At 37.8% G+C, this 23,273-nt stretch overlaps 1 protein-coding gene across 2 annotated transcripts in view; it reads left to right on the plus strand.

Moving 5' to 3' along the window:
- MUSK (muscle associated receptor tyrosine kinase) overlaps positions 1-23,273 on the plus strand; it is an 84,234-nt gene that overhangs the window by 10,323 nt on the left and 50,638 nt on the right. For both annotated transcript variants that reach the window (XM_057498916.1, XM_036903356.2), the window contains exons 2-5: positions 705-831; positions 3,665-3,816; positions 8,343-8,470; positions 9,802-9,943. In XM_057498916.1, coding sequence (XP_057354899.1) covers positions 705-831; positions 3,665-3,816; positions 8,343-8,470; positions 9,802-9,943 — 549 coding nt within the window. The remainder of the gene's footprint in view (positions 1-704; positions 832-3,664; positions 3,817-8,342; positions 8,471-9,801; positions 9,944-23,273) is intronic.

Consider the following 23,273-nt stretch of genomic DNA (forward strand, 5'->3'; position numbering starts at 1 on the left):
AGTTGTTAAGACTGCTACTCTTTCTACCAAGACTTCCCTCTGAGTCGATTGGTGTTAGGTGGCCCATGGATATTTTATATTCATTTTTTAATTTTGTTTTATGCTTAAAGGGGCCCCCAAATTATATAATTTTGGGCTTCACATAAAATGAGTAGATCTGCCCCTACTTATATAAAATAAATTCTAAGTCCTTTTTTTTTTACACCTAAACTAAAGTGAGCCATGAGATCGGGGGTACAAATAAGCCAGGCAGGGGTACTGCTGAGGCAGAGGCCTGAAGGCAGGAGTGTGCTCAGTATTTGCAGAGCTCAGTAATTGCAGGGGGTCCAGTGGCTGGAGTGAGCACAGGACAAGAGGCAGAGGTGCAAAAGATGAAGGATCTTCTGGCCATACAAGAGTTCAGATTCTCTTTCCAGTGCAGTTGGCTGCCTTTTGAGCATTTAGGAGAGAACCCATCAGATTATCACATCTTCCAAAGATGCCTCCTGGCTGCCACCGGAAGGTTCCTGAGAGCTTCTCTTTTGATTCTCAAATGCCTCGCTTGGAAGTAGAAACAAAATTCTCTAGGTAAAATCATCCTTCCTTTAGGCAAATGTTATGGGGAGTATAATTCTCATTCAGGTATGTGGTGGCCTCTGACTGCCTATAGAAGGGTTAGTAAACAACATTTAAATGTTCTCATTTTATTTCTCCTCTCCTTTCAGCTCCTGTCATCACCACTCCTCTGGAAACAGTGGATGCCTTAGTGGAAGAAGTGGCTACTTTCATGTGTGCTGTGGAATCTTATCCCCAGCCTGAAATTTCCTGGACCAGAAATAAAATTCTCATTAAGTAAGTATTCTGCCTTTTTCTGGTAAGAATGCCCACTCCTGCTTTATAATTTATCTTTGTCATAAATGTAATTACAGCTCTTGGCAGTACAAAAGTTCACCTAGAATACCTAAAATGCAAATTTCCCCATTCTATAAATATGAGATCTTCAATGAGGTTAGGAGAATTGCCCAAAGCCAAACACTGATTTAATTGACAAGGGGAAGCCAGACCTATGTCAGGGATCACAGATGAGGACCCAGATAGGGCCTGGGGGAAGTTTGACAGTCATTAGGAAGCACCATGATATCCTGAGTTTGAGGCTCATGTTCCAGGACATGCAGGGGAATTCGCAGGGACCAGCCTCTTCTCCTGTACTTCTGATATCCCAAATAAAGTGAAGTATGTTGTCTAGGAATCTGGCCTCTAGGGCTGACTTTTTTTTCTGAAAATCAAAAGAGATTCCTGACCTATAAGTGAGGCAGCCTCCCAAACAGATAAAATTCCCATTTGGCATATAAAGGTTGTGCTGTCCTTTCCTCATTACAATAGTTATAATCAAAATTGATCAAAAATACTCTAAAAAATCTATAGTACAGGACAACACTGGCTTCCAAGCAAACAACATGGCTTGCTTTAGGGGTAGAGGGCTTACATTGGCACCTTTAGACAGGGGTCCGTGAACTGGGATGGGAAAAATTACATCCTTTTTTTCACTCACCTCTGACTGAAATTTAAGGTTTTCTTCTTTTATATACATTATAATATGGATTACCCTGTGCTTTCAAGTCCTCTACCCAGTAAGCTGTCCCAGAATAGGAAGGCAAAAATTAAGAGTCTTGAAGAGAAGTTTATTAAATCAATTTAAAATACATCGAAACAAGGAGAAAGAAGTAGGGAAGTTAGGAATCTTCATTCACTCCATGTTTCTATGTTCAGTCTCTCTCTCTCATGCCTCAGACTCCCCCACTGGGCTGTTCTTACAAAGACCAGAGGTGCTGTTGAGCAAGGGCCTCCAGGTGAAGGGTCCTCGAAGCCAGTGACATATTCTTGCTCTGTTGGAGGGGTGCAGTAACAAGTACACCTCGCCACGGCTTGGCTTGCCAGTTAGCCTGCTCAGCAGCCATTGATTTTAAGTGTGTTTCTTTGGTAGAGTGCATGGGACCACGATGGGATCATATTGCATGTCACCTATGATTTTAGTTAATAATGTATCGATATTGGGTCATTAATTGTAACAAATGTACCACACTAATCTAAGATGTTAACAATAGCAGATACTGATGTGGTGGATATATGGGAATTACCTATATTATCTTTTCAGTTTTTCTATAAATCTACAACTGTTCTTAAAAGTTTTCTATTTTAATTATCAATACTTGAGTATCCCTCATGTAACAGATTATAAGTCTGGAAAACTTTCTTTTTCCCAGAATGGCTGAACTCTTGGCCCACAAGGACAACTGTAAAACACTCCAAAGTTATATTTTTTCCATGAAAACTTATTTAATGTTTTCCATGAAAACTTAAATTATTTAATGTGATTTCATGAACTACCCAGGGCTGTATTATCCTCCTTGCATTAGACCAAAATTTAATACATCTCTTTGCTCCTCTTAAGGATCAATATATGAAGGTAGCCACTTATCAAGAATAGAAAATCAAGAATCTGTTTCCTTTCCTTTGTTTGTTTTCACATTGCATTAGTTTCCTATTTCTACTGTAACAAATGACTACAAACTTAGTGGCTTGAAACAACACAAATTTATTATCTTAAAGTTCTGGAGGTCAAAAGTCTGGAATAGGTCTCTCTGGGCTAAGATCAAGGCGTTGATAGGGGGCATTCTTGATGGAGGCACTAGGGAACAATCTCATTTCTTACCTTCTCCAGCTTCTGGGGGCTGCCTGCATTCCTGGGGCCCTTCCTCCAATTTCAAAGCTAACAGTCACATCACTCTGCCCTCTGCCTCCATTAACACCTCTCCTTCTCTGATTTCTTCTGCTTCCCTCTTCCATTTTTTAAGGACCCTTGTGATTACATTGGGTCCATCTGGATAAGCCATGATACTCTATTTTAAAATCTTTGATATCTGCAAAATCCCTTTTGCCACTTAAGATAACATAGGTACAGGTTCTAGCCATTAAGACATGGATTTTGGGGGGACCACTATTCTGCCTAATGTACACATTTTGCCTAAAGAATCTTTATTTGGTCATAAAACCCACTTTTATATTGATGCTTTCCCTCAAGGATTCTGTTTCCCCAATTCCCTTCACAACGGTTTGCTTGTAACTTAATGAGATAATATACATAACACACAATTTTACATCTTGAAGCTGTTTTGTATCCCTAAGTATACCAAGGAACTACAACTGTGCCTGACACTTATTAGGCACTCAAGTAATATTTGTTTAATAATGAATAAATACTCAGTTAATTGTTAGTTACTTCTACAAATACTTAAGTCTTTCTGCCAGTCACATTTATGTGTGTGCCTGTTCATTATCTGACTACTACTTCCCAGTAGTTATAGGGAGAAAACTCATAAAACTTGGTAATAACATGCCTTCCTGAACAAACTTTACATTTGGTCTTATCCATGGACATCACCTTTTGAAAGCATTTTTGAAGGACCCAGTGGTACTTTGATTATTGGAGCCTGGGAAAGATTCAAATGTAATGTTAGTTTTCTATTACCAAATAAAGTTGTTCTATTATTCAGAACTCATTCGGGTTTCCTCTTACTCTGCATCCACTTCCTCCACCTGGCAAGTCATCTGTTTGATCCGTTTAACCATAGCAGGAAAATCTCACACGTGCCCCTAACCTGCCACCTTGCTCTGTGCCCTGCAGGCTCTTTGACACCCGGTACAGCATTCGGGAGAATGGGCAGCTCCTCACCATCCTGAGCGTGGAGGACAGTGATGATGGCATCTACTGCTGCATAGCCAACAATGGCGTGGGAGGAGCTGCAGAGAGTTGTGGGGCTCTGCAAGTGAAGATGAGTGAGTGGGGGCAACGATCATCTCCCAATTTGAAAGTTGACTTGGTACACGTTGAAGCAGGCAGTAGAGCCTCCCGCTTACCGGAAGGTTCGGCAGTGGTTCAGTTCAAAACACAACCTTGAGGCAGTTCAGCCCACACCTCCTATTTCTGACATAAACTAAAGGCGAGCCTTTCAATGCACTATCCATTCCCATTTTCTTGCCTTTATGCAGATCTTTATTTGCTCCACTCTGACTTCTTTCAGCAAGGGACTTCCCTCTAAAATCTTTTCCCTGTGTCTTTAAAACAATTCTGGTAGAACCCAACATACTTTTTATCTCTAACCTCTTTGCAGACACTTCTGCCCTTTTGCCTTATTTCAAACTTGATTTTCCTGAGCAACTTTTCAAACCTGATCGACATCTCTGCTTAACTGGAAGCTATTTCTTTTCTCCACTTCATGTCTACAAGCCTGCCAGCACTCATGGTTAATCTCCTAGCCCTTGTTGCTGCTTTTAAGCCATTGTGTTTTGCATTCCTGTGCAAAATCTTTCATTTCATGAAGGTTTTTCCTATTCTAATCATTCTCTCCTTCACTCTATTCATAAAGTCCTCTACTCATTCTAGGCACACACTGCATCCCCACTATTTATCAAATACTTTGATTCCAGACTCATTATCTTTCTCTCCACCTCTCCTCCTACCATCATCTACATGGATTTGAACAGCCATGAAACAAAGCCACTAGCCACTTCATCTTTATACCTCTGACCTCCGCAAGTCCAGTGATGTTTACTTGAACTCTTTATCAGCCTACCCGATTAATGACCTTGTCACCCCCAGGAAGTGGCCTGTATTTGAAATCTTAAGTTCCAGTATGTCACACTCTAAACATGGACACTCTTATATCCAATTCTGATGAAGAAGGCAGTTTCCCACACTCATGATCAGCCTCCACATAGAAAGCACGAACTCCATCTGTCTCTCAGCTAGAACAGAGTCCAGCTCTCTGGCCCCTCACTCCCACTGCATAGCCATCACCAACATAATCAAGTTCTCTGGCCCTTAGCTCCTCTCTGCTCTCCCTTCCACTGACCCCCATCAGGACCTCATTTAATTCTCTGTTCTCTTAGATGTCTCTCCTACCCGGTGTTATATCATCACGTATTCATTTACCAGCATCCTCAAATCTCATGGGCTGTATGCACTTGCTGCTGCAAACTGTGGACCTTGCAATAATGTAAGCCTTTATTTTCTTTTCTCTGACACCACACTACAGAGCAGGAAAGTCACATAAACATGCATACTGTGCCACACAAATGAGTGGAGTCCACTTCCACCTGGGGCCTTTTTTGTTAGTTTTGTTGTCGTTGATGATTTTCATCACTGTCTCTTGTATCTTTCATCTTTCTGTTTTGTTGTTATTGTTTGGCTGGAAGAAGTCATTAGCTTCTTCTTTTCAGAGGGTGAGCACATGACATACGGTTTCTGAATCTTTGCGTGGCTGAAAGCCTTTATGTGGTTCTCACTTTGGACAATAACTTGTCTAGGTACAGATGAAGGTTTAAAAGGCTTTTCCCTTAGCTTTTAGTAGACAGTTATTCATTGTCATATGACACTCTTATGTTGCAGATGAAAAGTTTTTTCTTATTCCCTTACAGGTAGATCTGATGTTTTATCTCCTAAAATTTTTAGGATTTTGCTCTATTTCTAAAATTCATAAATTTCTCAAATTGACAAGAATATGTTTGGTAGGTGTTTTTTTTAAATTATTCCCACTTGGCTTTAGGTGGGCCTCTTAATAGAAAAACCAAGGGTTTTTTTTTCTTTTTTCAGAATAAGGTACACTTTTCTGTTTTTCTTCCTCTTCATTCTATCTCATTCTTAAACTTTTAATGAACAACTATTACACTTCTTTTTTCAAGTCCATTTTTTTTTTCTTATGTTTTTTACATCTCAATCTTGATATTCTGCCTTCTTGGAGATTTATTTAACTTTGCCTTCCCTGTCATGAATTTAGTCTTCAGTATGACCATTCTGCTCTTTTGCCCTTATTTTGAGTACTGTGATCTAAAAACCTCTATTTTTAATTTCTGAGAATTATCTCTTCTCTGGTTGTTCCCTTTTTTATAGCACACTGTCTGTGTTGTATTATGCAATAGTTACATGAGTTGAAGGATAGCAGTAAATGCATTTTTAGAAACATTTTCTTTTCCCCACTGTATTCCTGTTTTCCTCATGATAAGCTTTGATTCGATGTCATTCTTCTCTCTCCTGTTCATGTTTTTTGTCCACCGTGTGTTAATCTTTTGTGTTTGATCATATTTGAGAATGGAGTTTTAGATTAATTAGGACAGGTATGTAGTGGGGCTGGTGGCACATTGTGGGCAAGCTGATGGGGTGGGCACGGCGTGTTCTGTGAGTAAGGAGGTAGGGCTGAACCCACGAGCAGCCTATTTTTCAGCATGTAGGGCAGTGAGACATCAAGTCAGGAAGCTGGGATGACCTCTTTGCTCCGCGATGCAGGCTTGATTCTGAAGCCAGAGCATGTTCAAGTCTTCCACTTCTTTGTGGTGCTTCCTTTCCTTTGGCTGTTTCTCATATTCTCTCTGGCACCAAATGTTCTTTACTTTGGTTCTATGGTAAACTCTCTTCTTTTCTTCTTTCCACTCCTCTTTCCTCCACCCTCTCTTTAGGAAAACTCACCCATTCGTGCGGCATACTCATGTGGCCATCCAATTGCTAAAATGTCAGGGCTGTCGCTGAGAACCCCAAGACCCATGCCTGCTTCACTTCCAACTACCCGAGGGCCTCCACCAGAGCTCCCTCCCCCAGCTTCCTGATGGCCCACCAGCAAGGGCTCAATGCTGGCAGTAAGATACTTCCAGAATCCTGCCTCAGCAAGATGACCACTTTGGATTAGTCAGTGTGCTTAGCTTCACCTGCACTAAGTTCCCTTAGACTGGGGAGTCCACGACTCTGCACCAATATGCAATTCATTTCTAGCTCATTTTATATTCAATTTCCATCAAGGGAATTTCCATCACCCCTGACCCAACAGATGACCAAGACATCTATTTCACTGAGAAGATAGGAGTTAGTTGCTTTACGCAAAGGTTTTCTCCCTGAGACATTATCTGTGACTCAGGTTTGTCATAGGAATCGGTTCACAGAACCCAGTGGAAGGAATGGATAACACACCTCCCGACTATGTTATAGGAATGTCAACTCCCAAGCTTTTGCCAGCAGTTGTATGTCAATCCAACTCACAGTTGAGGTGCCTGGTCTTTATCTAAATGTAGGTATTCACCATTGTTGATTTGGAGAATTGTATGCTTTAGAGAGCAGGCAAAGTAACAAAGTTGACATTTTCCTATAACGTATTTAAAGCCTGTCTTATATTTTTGCCACAATGCAGACTCATACCAACTCTAAATGGCAATGAATGTCTAGATTAAAAATCAGTAGACCATGCAGCCTTTGCAAATATCATTTACAACCACCATGAAACCATTCCTCTACACACACACACACACACACACACACACACACACACACACACACAATTACAGTGGAAGGGAAAACATCCTTATGCCATGTTCACCTCTGTCAAAGTAACAGATTGACTATGGTGCATGACCTAAAGAAATAAGATGCATCCATTTCTCAGTAATCTCTCCTGCAAAGACAGTCTCCTCCCTTTTTTTGTATCTATAACATAAGATTATAAAGGAAATAAACGTGGTTTTCATTATTTTATGAATGTTTCAAGTAGTAAAATAACTGGCATCCAAAAATTCTATACAGATTTAATGACTTATTCTGAAAGCTTATTGTAGGAGAGTAACAATTAGCTGACATTAGCTATTTCTTCTGAAAGAATTAAGAGTGTTTCACCAAACAGTAAATTACAAAAGTTTGCTTTGCTGAGTACTGTCATTGTAACTTGTACGACAGAATTTCTCTCATTGCTAAAGTAGTAACATCTGGTTAACTAAGAGCATAAACATATCTGATTCTTAATCCCCAAATCGAATAGTTGAATTAAGAGGAAAACTAAAGGAAAAGTAGGTCATAGCTCAGAACTGTATAAAAAATATAAACTTATAACAAAAATGTCTTTTCAATTGTTTTCATGTCTGTTAGTATGATTTAAATAATGTTGAATTGTTCTGGTGACAGCTTGTTTTTATCAACTTTTAATTAACCACCTTTTAAAGTGAAGAATACTGTAACTTCAAATTCCTACTATGTTTCATGAATTTGTTTTTAGGAAAGATATTAACATATCTTATTAATAATATAATTATTAGAATATTAATATTGTATGTTATTAATATATAATAAATAAAAAATAGAAGTAACCTGAACTTTAAAAAATAATTTCTCTTTGATATCATCTAATAACCTGTCTTAGCCTTTGGTGAATTTTGTAATGTAATATATTATTCTTCCAGAGGATATTTAGATTAAATAGAAAGTTAATACCTCTAAGTTTAATACACTCATATTGTCTTTTTCATTTTAAATTTTTCTTCCCCCTTAGAACCTAAGATAACTCGTCCTCCCATAAATGTAAAAATAATAGAAGGATTAAAGGCAGTTCTACCATGTACTACCATGGGCAACCCCAAACCCTCAGTATCGTGGATTAAGGGGGACAGTGCTCTCAGGGTAAGTGATTTCTTATATAAAACACAATATGTATATACAACAGATTTTCAAATACAACAATCCTTTGCAAATTCAATGACATGACTAAAAATTTCTAGCAAAATATTTTTTATGTACCCAACATTTTAACCAAACTTAACTCTTTATGTTTCCATATACACAAACTGCAATGCATTCCAGTTGTGGCTAGCTAGGAAAAAAAGAGAAATGAAACCAGTCGTTCTTTTTAGGGATGGAGAAGGAGGTGAAACAAAGGCAAAGCAGGAGTCTTTTTCTGTTGGTTGGTTGGTTGGTTGGCTAGTTAGTTGAATCTTTTACTGCTTAATATGGAATCTTTGAGACTTAGGAGAAATGAAAGACAGAACTAAAATCCAGGCATTAGCCCTGACGGTTTCTGGAAGGAGAGAGAGAAATGAGGTTCGGAAGAAAGGGAGCGAGGACACGCTGAAGTCAGCATTTAGACTTAAGGCTGGTGAACAAGCACCTTGACAAATACCTCAGTCACAAAGAGGAGTTAAATTAAACATGGATTATTCATGCATATCTTATGCAGCTTCTGCATCTTTCACTTACATGTACCGATAAATCGTAACACTACCTCCTCATGGTCTCTTTGCATCCTTTCTCACCTCTGTGAACACTGTGAGGCCACAGACATTGTGGTTTTCATTTACTATGCTCGGAATATTCCACGGAGAATATATAGGGGTTGATATATGTCAATGAACTGAAATGGAGTCTAAAACTGATTAGCTTTGTTTTATTTAAAATAAAACACATAGTGTTGTTTATGGCAACCTATATAATTCTCCAATTTTCCTTTTGCCATAAATATTGATGTATTTCCTATAATGAAAATAAGGGTGGCTTTTTGTATGACATTGACTTTAGAGTCCCAGAAAAGAAGATAGATGTAATATTTTAACTTCAAAGACCAATTTTTGTATTAATTGTAGAATTTTCCAATTTTTCCAAATACACATATCCCCCTAAGGATACTTTATCTTGTGTGCTTTAAATAGGGTATTTCAAAACAATGCTTTGAATTAAACAGACTTGAGTGTGACTTTCAGGAAATCAAATAAGCCTTGGTGTCCCCACGTGATAAAAGAAAATAAAAATAAACTATATTTTATGGGATCAGTGTTAAAACGACTTTAGGTGATCTTGTACTGTCTCATTTAATACTGTATGTTGCACATAATAAAAGCCAAATAAACGTTCAAGTGATATTTTTGATGATAACACTGATGATGATGAGATGAAAAGTGGCAAATATGTCCTTGATAAAGCCATGGACATTTAAAAATTCATGTTCCTATCCCTGGCAGGAAAATTCCCGCATTGCAGTTCTTGAATCTGGGAGTTTAAGGATTCATAATGTGCAAAAGGAAGATGCTGGACATTATCGATGTGTGGCAAAAAACAGCCTCGGGATGGCATATTCTAAGCTGGTGAAGCTGGAAGTTGAGGGTAAGGAACTGCACCCCTTTCCCTACAGTGTTACCAGAGGGCCTCACCTTCTGTGCTCTGAAGGCCGGACTTTGGCAGAGATGTGCTTAGTCCAGTTCCCTCAACTGTCCCAGATATTAGGCCAGCAGGGCAAAACTATGAAAAGAAGAATTCAAAAGAGAAAGAAGTTTTCACCAGTAGAGTAAGTGCACAATCCACCCACAATCACTGGCAATTTTGACCAAAACAGACTAACTTCATTATAATACTAAAACAATAGGACATCATTTTACAACTTTGGCCTGGCTTGGACAATTCTCCCTTGAAGATAAATTCAAAACCATTCATTTAATCTTTTTCAGCATGTAGACATGACTTTTAAAAAGAGATTTTAAAAAAAGAAGTAACATTTTTCAGATTGTAATCTGTTACAAAGGGTTGGGAGAAATAAAATACCGACTCAAATGTATAACCAAAAATTGTCCTAGTTTTATGAGGTCCACTGTCAAAATACTGTTCAGTTTTTATTATGTTCTTTAAAGTTCATCAGTTCAACTGCTAGTCATCTTCACTGAGAAATCAGAATCCAGAAAATTCTAGGTGTTCCTGTTCATTTGGCTGTCAGATCCTTCTTGACCTAAAATTGCATCATGTTTTTCTTAAAAATAGAAACCACCAGCGCGCCTGTGCTAGGTAAACACACTAAGTGTAAACAAACCTCTTCCCAGCTCTTCCTGTTATAAAGCTACAGTGTTAACCTCTCTGGCTCCCGGTTTTCTTATCCACGAAGTGGTGTTTGCTGTAAGCATTCAGTGAGGTCAGGTGTTGATAGTATTTAGCAGAGCGTGTCTGACCCTTTGTAAACACTCAATAAATGTTGATTATAAGAATCATCACCTATTTTTCAGCTGTTCTCTTATCTGATTTAGTGGTTGGACTATCACACACCAGCGCAAATTGTAGCTCAATCAGGGAAGACTTCAAGGGTTTGCCAGAGCTTATCTTGAATCCACCCTACTCTCTAAAGCCCCAAATCTATCCTTCCCTACCTCTTTTCCTTCTCAATCATACAGTCTTTCATTAGCTCCTTTTAGATTATTTTTATTTCCTAGTTAGACCTTCCTTCCATTACAATAATTAATGATCTCATGTTCCACATTTGCTTCTAATTGAGGTAACATTTTTATTATGTCATTATATCAATTGCTCATAAAATTTTTATTAATCCCCCCTGAAAAAGAATGAGGTTGGTGGGAACAGTAACTTTCAAATGTAAAAAAAATGTATGCTTTCAGCATAGTTGCTATAGTTTAATATCTTCTAAATTGGTAATGCTAATTAAAGCTCAGTACACAATAAGCAGCTGATGTGACTTATTCAATGTAAAATAAACAAACATACAAACACATTGAGTCACACATTCAGACACACTGAATATCTGCCCGATTCAGTGTCTCCTTGAACTATCTTAGGAATGATGCAGAAGGAATGCTACCCATCTGTATACAATATCACAAAGACTTTTCTCTTCAAGATATTAAGTATTACAAACTCTCTTTACTTTCATACTGTTGCTTAGGTTGCTGTCTTCAGAGATATTGAAATTATTTCCTTTAGCTTTGGCCTAAAGAAAATTAACAAAGTCTCAATTAGTTGGAGTCCAATTGCACAGTCTGGTCTTGCCATTTAATTTTCATCAAATATATCAGTAAAACAGAATATTATCATCCTTCTTCCTGTCATTTAAATGGTCATGCTCATTGCTTTAACACATAATATATGTAGAGGTTTTTATTAAACTTCCTAGTGTTGAGAGCTCATAATGCCATTAAAAGTTCCTCTAACAGCAGGTAAGGTGATCATTTTAGCACATTTCTATTCCTGCTCCATTTTAATCTCTATTAAAGTAGCCAGTGTATGTGAAAGTATGCGATGTGGTTAGCACAGTTGCAGGTACATGGTGAACATTTAATAAATGGCATCCACCATAATTAGTACTATGAGAACATTAAAAATTGCAGCAAATCTGTTCAGCTTCTCTTGAAGGTCTGAAAGTTTAGCTTCCACTTAAAGAAATAGTTGTGGCATTTCCACAAGATATAATGCAGACATGACCTACATAAAGGAAGGGCCAATTCAACCTACAACTCAGAACAGATGAAAAGCCAACTGAAAAACACTTTGGAGAACCCCCAGGGTGCCTGTAAACCCCTGGTAGCTTGGCAATGGTTGAGGGCTGAAGATGAAGTTGAGCCAAAGTCAGCTGGGTCACAGAAGTAAAGCTCCCATTCTAGATTGCCACCCTCAGGCTGCTGGACCTCTGGGACGGCAATGCAACGGTATTCTACCTTTCTGTCTTATCTTAAAAGGTTCAAACAGTGGCATACAAAATTACTGACGGAACATCTAATTCAAGCATGACCAAATGTGGCTATCTTTCTAAAAGGATGAGCAGTGGGGATGGCTAACACTTTAAAATGCTAAGTGGTTTTCATGGATTATATTATTTAATCCTAACAGTCGGTGAGGAAGGTCCTATCACTGTGCCACTTTAGGGAACTGAGGAACAGAGGGGATAACCCTCTCCCTCAAGGCCTCCCAGATAGAGGTGTCCAAGGGATGGAGAAATGCTGAATGCCATCTGCACTATTAAAGAACAGATAATCAGGTGTGACATTGCCACGTGTCAGAAGGGGGTGTGTGGAAAGAAGCCAGAACTCTGTATAAATGATGGAGACCGGGAGCTGACAAAACAGAAAGACAGGGGGTATAAACAAATATTTCAGTAAATTTGTCAAAGAAAAGGGAAAAGTCAAAAAAGCGAGCAGCGGCTGGAGGTATATATGGTACATAGGTAATGTTACTTTGTAAGATGCTTTTAGAAATACTGAAATGTTTAAAAAACATATTGAAAATCTTAAGACATGAATGAGGAGGAACCAAAAAGAAGGCCATTTGAACATACAGGAAAGGGGCGATATTCAAGGGAATGTGGCATTTACAGTGGTGGAGTGATGTGGTGCTTAAAGCAGTGTATTCAGAGAGTACGTGGAGTGATGAACTTTATATACGGGGTGGCCACAGTGTCTCACTTTGCCCAGGACAGTTCTGCTTCACACCTGTTGTCCTGGAATAATTATTAACAGGGTCCCCCTTTTACTTTCAAAAGTACCCAGGCTTTGCTGATAAATTATAGGATTGCTCTATTTAGCAAGAAGGAACTTCCTTCCCTGTGATAGGAAGAAGGGAGAAACGGGGTGCCTTCCGGTATAAATGAGTTAATGAACTTGGTGGAATTGGAGAAAGCTCTGTTCTGATGATCTCTATTTCCTCTAGGAAGTAGAAAGTAAGGTTATCTTCTGAAGATACCTCTGTAAAAGGGGACGGGGATGAGTAGAGTGGAAAGGTTTTAAAATAGCTATGGAAATGGGAGTGATGACTCACAAGGGATGTGAGGATTCCTGGGCACCATTAAGGTTTTAGTAGAGAATAGGACAGTGAACTTGGACTACATCAGTGTCCCTATTTTCGGGGGATCACCCCCCCCGTGTTCTTCAGAAATACAGGCATAAGTTCAGAAAAAGTAAAAAGTCAAATCCAAAGGCTTATACATAAGATGTAGGGTTGGAGTTTTGCCAGGAAGGAAAATAGCACAAAGGATTTGAGAATATTGAAAGAGAATGGTTAAATCAATGAATCATGGAATATTTATGTACTAAATATACAAACCTAGGATTAAACACTCATAGCTCCTATAAGATGACAGACAAGAAAATATGAAAAGCTTCCTGCTACAAACACCCAGAAATGCTGGGTTAGTTGTATAGCTCACAAGAATATAATGTAAATCTCCAAAGGCCAGGAAACAATAGGAATTGAAAAACAAGAACAGTGAACTCATGAGCTACAGTTCTGCCTTGTCCTGGAGGTAATGAGAAAGATAACCTAGAATACTGGTTTAAAGACTCATAAGGGACAGGAGACAGCAAGTTCTGGGCCCTGTGAAGTGGAGGTTAGCATTGAGACCTTCATATAAAACAGAATCACAGAAGTGAAAAGATGGGCCAGAAAAATTCTATTCACTGGCATGGAAAGACAATAAGAGGTTCTTGTAAGCAGATAGAGGCTCATCAGTCTCCTCCTGAATTCTAGGTATAAGGGAGCAAAACACAGGTCTTCTGTGAGTGAATATTCACCATTCAGGACTGTATCTCACACAGGTTTGATATTGAATTCACACTACCAGCACAGTCTGGGAATTGCTGGCTGGAGAGGTTAACATAAAACTTGGTCCCAGTTCAAAATTTGACAGCAGAAAGCTGGAAAAGAAATACCTTACTCAGGCTACATGGGATTTTCATCATAAAGCCACACTGAGGCTGAGTTCACAATGCAAAATTACAGCATCCATAGGAAACAACCTACCTTGAGTGAGAGTGAGCTGACACGATATACAAAGGGAAGAAAACCCCAGGAAATTCAGTTGACCACACAATATAATAGAGACTCTAGAATAAATGTGTTTAAACAAAAGATACAAAATGAGCAAAGAGAAAACAACAAAAAAATCCATTAAGAAGAAGAAAGCCAGTTCTTACAAGGAATGAAATATAATCTTAACAAATGAAAAATATGATTATAATTAAAATTAGTGAGTAATGGAATACTAGAGATGAAGAGATAATTTATGCATAAAAGTCAGCTATTGGGAAAGAGGAAACCAAATTTAAGAAATAATTAAGGATATAATTAGAAATAGAGAAAATGTAAGAGAGGTGGTACTCAAAAGCATAATGACTGAGAACTTGACAAAATTAATTTAAAAAACTTAAATTTTCAAGTATGAGAGGCACATAAAGTCCCAATGAGTAAAAATAAAAAGCAAATATATAAATAGTTTCACATCCAGATGCATCACTATGACACCAAAGACCAAGAGGTGATCTTAAATTACTGAAGAAAAGACAGACGACTTATAAAGGACAATTAGAATGACAGCAATAGAGAGGGTGGGGCAAAACCAGCCCTTTCAACTATCCTTATAATTTGATATAGCCTAGTAAAGGTTGTTTTGTTTTTGTTTTAAAAATCAAACTTTAAAATGTGTATAGATTTGTCTCAATAATTTAACTTCTGATAATTTCTCTAAAGGAATTAGTTACACAAGTATCAGCTCAAGATTATCCCAAAGTTGTTTATAATAGTAAAATTTTTTAAAAATTAAAATTTGCCTCAATGGGAGACTGATAAAATATGTGATGAAATTCCATGTGGCCATTAAACAGAATGAGATTGATCTGTATGCATTCACTTCTAAAATTATCCACTGTATATGTGACTTGAATCTGTTCCCTATCTCTGAGCCTCACTTTCCTCATCTCTAAAATAGGGGTAAAAATGACACCTACCTGTTAGACTGTTGTGATGATTATATGAATTAATAAGGGCACACAGCAAACAGTATATAATTATTTGCTGTTTTTATCATTACTTAATTTAATAAGTACTTACATAGTGTTTGCCATGTACAAAGTATTATTCTATCTCTTTAGAAATATTAATGTGTTCATAAATGAAAAAGTAAGATAAAGAAGAGTATATTACATATTAGAATATATATATTAAACTGTTCATCGTCATCATCTCTGCATGTAGAATTACACGGGGACTTAACTTCTTCCATATACTTTATATGGCTCTGTATATTTTGAACTTTTTCAGAGAGAACTGTATAATCAGGAAGAATTAAAATATGAATCATGCTTAGGAAATTATTTCTTCTAAACATTATACTATTTTGATAAAGTCACATCAACCTCTCCGTTCTTCTGATATTTTACTTTTGCAGCTCTGCATCTCGGTTCTGCCCTAGGACAAACTCAGGATGGGAAGCTTTGTGGAAGGCGATCAATTGAATCCCTATGTTGATTAGATAGATATTCACACCTGACAATTGGCTGAAGCACTGGAGTTGAAAGCGAGGTCCGGATAAACAGACAGGGAGCATGCCATTTTCTCAGGGAAGAAATCAATCCATAAAAATAGTAAGTTTGAGACCTGCCAGAGGAAGTAAGGGAGTCACCCAGCCGGAGTGGGAATTGAAGGGGTCTAGGGAGCTGCAGCTGCCGGTGGGCTCTCTCCCATCTGATTCTTCTTCCCTACTTACGGGCAGAAACCCGGAATTTATGATTCTATGGTTGCTTGGACCATCCAATGCTAAAATTCAATTTGGGTTCTGATTTCTCAGTGAAAATTTCCAATACTGGTTGGGTGTTATTGACTCATAAAGTAAAATGAAGCAAAGTTCCCACAGAACAGCGAGGCACTACTAGGAGGGAATTACATAGGTGCTCTGATTTGACTTTGACAGGGGAGTCTCTGTGGCTTCCCAAATTGCACGGTCACCGGGAATGCACAAAAGAGCTGTCAGTCTCACATCTGTGGAGCTCTTCCTCTGGAAAGGTTATCTCCTGTCTCAGGTATCCCTGTGACAATGGACTTCAGGATAGGTTTCATGGCAGGATGGTGAGGACGCCCAGAGAAATCTATGTGTCATATTTCATAGACTGTAAGATGCTCATTTTAAAATATTTCACCATATCGGGGGTGAATTTCAGAGCCACTGGTTTCTTATAATCACCCTTGGCTGATTTTTTTGTTTCTTCGTTGTGCATTTTAATATCTCTGAAATTGAGATTTGTCTTACTGGTCTCAAAGGCAGTCACACCTGTTTGTGGCCTCTGCCCTCTAGCTAAGATCATTCTTTAGCTCTCTCCAGATATGGGAATGAATCTACAATGATAAAGCAAAGAGAAATCCATCATGCTGGCTCATAAAGATTTCCTTATATTCCTTGTGCTTGAGATCATTTATTTCAATTAGCTCCCATGGACATGAAAGTAGCACGATTCCATGTAGCCCTTTCCCCCTAACAATTATATTTGCTATACATTAGTTTTGTTAGGCTAAGAACAGCCCTATGGAAGGAGTTCTCCAAGTCAAGAGACGGTCATCTGTTTCTCTAATCTGCTTCATGTTCTCCTTTAGGTATATAGTAAGATCCGAAGGAAGATCCGTACTGTTTACCTTATGTATCTTTACTGAAACAGTTTTCACCTGAGTACTCTAACGGCCAGGAAGACACTCAGGGGCAGAGCAATAAGACAATAGAATGTGATCATTTGAGTGGTTCGAAGGCTATTTTGAAGGAGATGCTGATTCATGGAGACCTTGGAGGAACTCTGAAGTGCAAGATTCTGATTTTACTTTCCTGTTCTTGACCAGAGGGGTATTCTCCCTTTAAAAAATGTGTTTAATAAACACTATATTATAGAAATTAGATGCTTTTAATATGTAATGTAATTCTTGGTTTTATAGCCGGAAGGTCAATGTTACAAGTTTTTTAGACACTGGGAAAGAACCATTTAAAACTTTACATGTACATAATTTCTTATATTTCCCTTATATTCTTACTTATTTCACTTATAGTCTTTGACTTAAATAATATGAAATGATTTATTTATTTGGAGCTGAGTGTGGGTCTTATTGTATTCTGTGGCGATCACATTCAGACAATCCTGCTTTATGTATAGAATCTGGTTAAGTGTAGAATACTTGAGACTAGAATTCAAATAGATGGATGTTGAAATATACTGGGCTCCCTGTTGACTGCATTTTCTATTATTACCTTGTTTACCCTGGGAGCTATAAGTCATTAAGGAAAAAACCGGCCAGAAGAGAAGCTGGAACCAAAGGAGGGCTCTCAGTCAGCAATCAGCATGGGACACAGAGGCTCAGCACTGTCCAGAGCTGCAGATGAGAGCTCTAGAGGCAGACCAGTATCAAGACCAAGATCAAGCAACCCTTCTAGATAGAGGGTTCCTGCCGACTTCCCTCGTGTTTAAACAATTCCTTGTTTGCAGGGCCCTCAAAAAGCAGAACCCTGTCTCAGCACTTGGGAAAGGAATTTTGGGAAGTGAAAAGGGAAGATGAGCCATTTGGCAAATGTAATTGGCCTCCCTGCATGAGTCTCCATCACGTGATCACTTGTCACGGTACTTGGTGCTGTCAGTCAGTTTCTCTGCAGGCTGACAGACTTCACCATGTACATTTAGGGCTGACCTGGTCTATCAGAGGTATTTCTCTCTCTCTCTCTCTCTCTCTCTCTCTCTCTCTCTTTTTTTTTTTTGCAGGCCTATGTGGTATATAAGACAACTAGTAGAATTCTAAAAGACAAAAACAAGTCACATCATATTTATATATGTGATATGACAGAATCAAATGTCAATATGTCGATGTGAGGTCAGCCCTGTTTAGAAAACATTAGACTTCTGGCTGCCTTCTTTCCTAGAGATCAGATTTCTTTAATGCATCTAGAAAAGTGGAAGCAATCATGTAATGTTTACACAACATTTGATTTGCTCTTTCCTTTGTTTATGCTGCAGCTCTTAATATGACAAATGCCACAGAGAGAGGTATTTCCAACCCCAGTGTGTGCTGTGCTCTCAGCGATTGCACTTGTAATAAAATTTGCAGTGGTCCTGTGTCCGGTATCAATTCTACTTGTTTTGATGCCACTAACAGGTTTGATTTGCTGTCATGAGTACACTGTGCATTTAAAAACCAAACAAAAGAATAAGGCATAAACCTTTGATATCCCTGGGGGCTAGCAGGGGGAGAAATTAAATCTGCATGATTAATGGGGTGCATGTTCCCTAAGAGTTTGACCCATTGATTTCCACTTTAGGGAATATTATGTTGCAGTCTCATCTAAAAAGTTCTATAGTGTTTCAAGAAACAGTGGTAAAGTGGTTCTTTAGTTGAAGAGTTGCCTGGAAAATTATCTAAGGAAAAAGAAGTTATAGTACGATTTTAGCCCTGAGCAGAGAACAATTTGAGTGAAAGAATAGGTAGGCCCTCTTTCACTGCAGGTATGAAGAAAAATGTGTTTCAAAGATGTGTCTTAAATTACTTAAGATAATCAAATTATTTAATATAATGTTGACATTATATTATTTGAGATGTAAAGTTATTGTGACCTGAAAATGCACACTCTAATGAGTAAGCTTTTATGTTCACTTTTCAGATATTAAAATGAGCTGCACAAGTTCAAATACATATACACAAAACAGGAAAAGTTCTTTCTCTTTAATGGCTAATTTATTCAACAAAGATTCATTGAGTGATATTTCAGGCATTGTGAAAGACAGAGAAGGTCATACCTTCACTGGCTTAATTTCAAAATATAACTATTTTGAATCATGGGAGGGTATCACAGAAAGCTATTAAAACTATATGGCAACATGGAATTTAAATAACATTACATTCAGTTATTTCCTTCAGAAACCAAAGATACGACTTCCAGATTTTAAGTAATATATGAACTTCCACGAATGATTAACCATACAAGGCATGATTTTGGGAGGGAACTTAATGTACTAGCTAATAACATGGCTCTGGAGTCTAGAGTAATCTGCCTGAGTTCAAATCCTGGTTCCATCACTGTGTAATTTCAGATCAGTTACTTAGTCTCTTTGTGCCTCAGTTTCCCTATCTACAAAATGAAGCTAATAATACTTTCTACCTCAGAAATTCTAAAGGATAAACTTAGATGACATATTTAAAGCTCTTAGAAGAATGCTTGACACAGAGTAATCCCTCAAATAGTGGTTACCAATGTTAGTTCTAAGACTAATGTAACTTCTGTACAACAGAAGCAATGATTTGAGCACTTGTAAAGATAATTGTAGTTCTTTATTTGATATGTCATCTTTATCTTTGAGGTAGAAAAAATGAAATTCAATGGCAAAAACTAAATTTTATTTAAATAGAGTTGATTTTTATTAACTTTGGATCTATCACAAGAGTAACCATAGGATTTAAAGCCAGCATGGGCCCCAGAAGTCGTAGCTCAATCCCTTATTTTGCAGATCATGGAAACTTGAGACCAGAAAAATCATTTCTTTGCCCGGGTTAGCAAGGAGCTTGGATGCCTCCATTCCTAAGCCAGGACATCTTCCATTAGCCTATCTTGAGTCTTTCCTTTCTCTATGTTTATTATCAGGACCCTGGATTGTTCAATTAACATCATATAAACCTGGGGGTTAATCCTGACTCTGCACTTACTAGTTTTGTGAGGCTGGATAATTTAATTAATCTCTGCAAGTCTATTTCCTCATTTGTGAAATGGGGTCATTATTCCTTAGCATGTAGAGTCCTTAAAGTAGACAGCATATTTAGAGCATCTACAGGGTAGCTTTTTGAACATTTTGGCTTTTGTTGGTATTGTCATCTGTTGTTTGCATTGCTATAAAGCTGGATGACTTCTACAGCGAGAATGTTGCTGGCTGGGCTTCTCAAATTTCATAAATAGAATGTCAACATTACCAACTGCTCCTCTGTTTCCAAAGAACATAAATCTACCCTCAATCAGCAATGCTTTGTATCTGCATTCTTGGATTAGAGATTATAACTTTGGTTTGGCCCCACGGTGACAAGTGATGTTAGGAAGCTTACCTCAGGAGCACTATGAAGACGTGCCTTTCCTGGTAAACTGGAGAGGGGCTGTTTGGAGTCAGCTTGTCCAAAACCCAGCATAACAACATGAAAGTCAAAGCAGCCTCAGTGCATATCCTGAGCTTACATCGTATTTTACTCACTACAGAAAGAGCTGTTTTCCAGAAATCTTGTTGGAAATACTAATCATTCCATCATTCCTTGTTCTGAAGTAAACCTTAAGTGAGAAATTTTAAAAATTGTGCCTGTGGGAAAAAGTGGTCTCTCCTGAGAAACTGGCATTTTTTTGGTTTCAAATAGTGAAAACTGTACTTTTTTTCACCTTATTTTTTGCCTTACTTGGCATATACCTCAGAATTCATTCTGAAGCCGAGTCATAGTATCTGTTATACTAAACTGACAAGAACTCTCCTTTTCCCTGAAACTAGTGTGTTGTTATTTCATTTAATGTATTGTCACATCCTTGATTATATTCACTTTGAAACCTCTATGGAAATAATGAAGTTGATGGATTAATGGAACTCTCCCTCTAAGTTAGTGGTTCTCAAATACCAGTATACACCAGAAGCATCTGCAGATCTTATTAAAAGTCATAGCTCTAGGATTCCTCAGAGAATCAGATCTGATGGGTCTTGGTAGGGCCTTTTAACAATTTCCCAAATGATCCTTATGTAAGTAGTCCATTGAACCACACTTTGAGAAACATTGACTTGAGGATTTCTACTTGGACTGTCTTTATGCCAGATGAAGCTAAAGTCTTAAGAAGAAAGTTAGCTTATCCATAATTAGTAGATAAAGATTGGGATAGCTTCAAATTTATTCATTGTTGAATGCCTACTATATCCCATATAATGAGTTACTCCTAAAGACACAGAGATAAATAAGACATGGTTCATTTCTTGACAAGTTTTCAAATTTAGTGAGGAAGATGGATGTGCAAGCAAGAAATTATAATAATCACAGTTCAATAGAATTGCAATGATTGAAGTTTGTGTAGAATACATACACAGGACAGGGGAGATGGTGTGATAGGTAAGAGAAGGCTTCAGAGAGGTGAGGTCCAACAGGGCTTTGATGGATGAATAGCAGCTCATGCTACAGGTCATACCACAGTGAAGGAAGGGAAAACGCAGATTTATCATACAAGCATAGGCTTACACTGACTCATAACCAAGAAGTAAAAGATAAACTAGAGAGTTTAGGACAGTATGTGTTAGTGGTGCTATAAAAACTGGAATGAGCTACAATCTGACTCACAGGCTAACACTGGGATTATACTGCATGCTGTTCTTTCCTGGACATGATTTTTAAATGGGTGTATCTCTACCATCTTGTCAGCTTGGGAACCTACAGTTTGAGGACTTACAGATCCTATTTGGACATCAGAATCCCATCTCAAAAGCCACAGAAATGTTCCAAATCCAAGCCACTTTAGACAACCAGGATACTAAGATTAAGGTTAAAATTCAGATCATGGCTCCTTTTTCTTTTCCCAGCTAAAATTCTGGTTAGCTAAAAAAATACAAAATTTAAAATTTAAAAACTTCTGGTTCTTAATAAACTTCAGCTTCTTAGCTATCAGAAGTCAGATATCTTTCTTTTCATGAGATTAGGTAAATATATATATAATTTAAAAGTAAACTAAGATTTTGATAAATGTACCATGGTTGTGTAAGATGCTAACATTAGAGGAAGTTGAGTGAAGGGTACTTGAAAACTGTCTATTCTAACTTTGTAACTCTTCTATAAATCTAAAGTTATTTCAAACTAAAAACCTTTTAGAAGAGTAAACGAAGAAAGGCTTCTGTCCTGGTGATTAAGCAGTTTAGCATCTCTTCCCATTAAAACCAGAAAATACCATAATTTTTAAAGAATGAAAAAAGTGAATGGGAACCAAAGTCCAACTTCTGTATTGATTTATAGTTAACCCCCTAATATATTTTCAGAACCATTTTAACAAAAATATTCTTAAGAGCTGCTCTATCTATGTCCAGGACTGAAAGAAAAACAACTTAACTTCATGTGGCTCTTGTTTGATTTACTTGGTAAACACTTCTTGCTCATAGTCATTATTCAACATACATATTTACAAGCTAAGAAAATGTTATTATCTCAAAGGCCACAGAAACCTTCCCAGCCCAAGATGCTTTAGAGAAGCGTGATGTCACAGAGGCAAGCAAGTCTTACACTGAGGACTTGGAGAAGACTCACTGTTTGGGGGGTGCTGTATATGTTTTCTAAAGGAGCTTGCATTCCAGTTCCTTCGGAGATGGAGTCACGTAGATCAACCTCCTCATGCATTGCTCTGCATCAAAGGGGAGAAATGTATAAACAGTGGCAATACCCAGGATCGGGTTTCTTTGCTTTAGTTACAAGAAGCCAGGAAAGGAAAAGCAGGTATTTACTTGGGTTTATCATTATTATTGTCAGGTTTTCTTTTAATGATTGGAAAACAAAAGAAGAGTCTGTTCAGAAATGAAGTACCACAGGGCTTCAATAGGATTTCTTTTCAACTACCCCCTAGCCAGTTTTTGTTTATAAAATAAGAAATAAAACAATTAAACTGACCCTTTTTGTTCTTTGTGGGGCTCATCTTGTAACAGGTGTCTTTGACTTAATAATTCTTAAAATATAATGCTAGCTGAGACAAAATGTAGCCTGGAAGAACAGTCAAATAATCTAGTATTGATTAGCATCCATGTTTTAATAATAGGATCTGAAGAGTGGATTTCTATTTCTACAAAGTGATTCCTCTCAGATAGTTGAGGAATGGATTTAAGTACATGCTTCTAATGCCTACAAAAAGGGTACTCAATAGGCGCAATTCCTGGGATGC

Source organism: Manis pentadactyla, chromosome 3 (assembly GCF_030020395.1).
Source record: "Manis pentadactyla isolate mManPen7 chromosome 3, mManPen7.hap1, whole genome shotgun sequence".
Classification (NCBI taxonomy): domain Eukaryota; kingdom Metazoa; phylum Chordata; class Mammalia; order Pholidota; family Manidae; genus Manis; species Manis pentadactyla.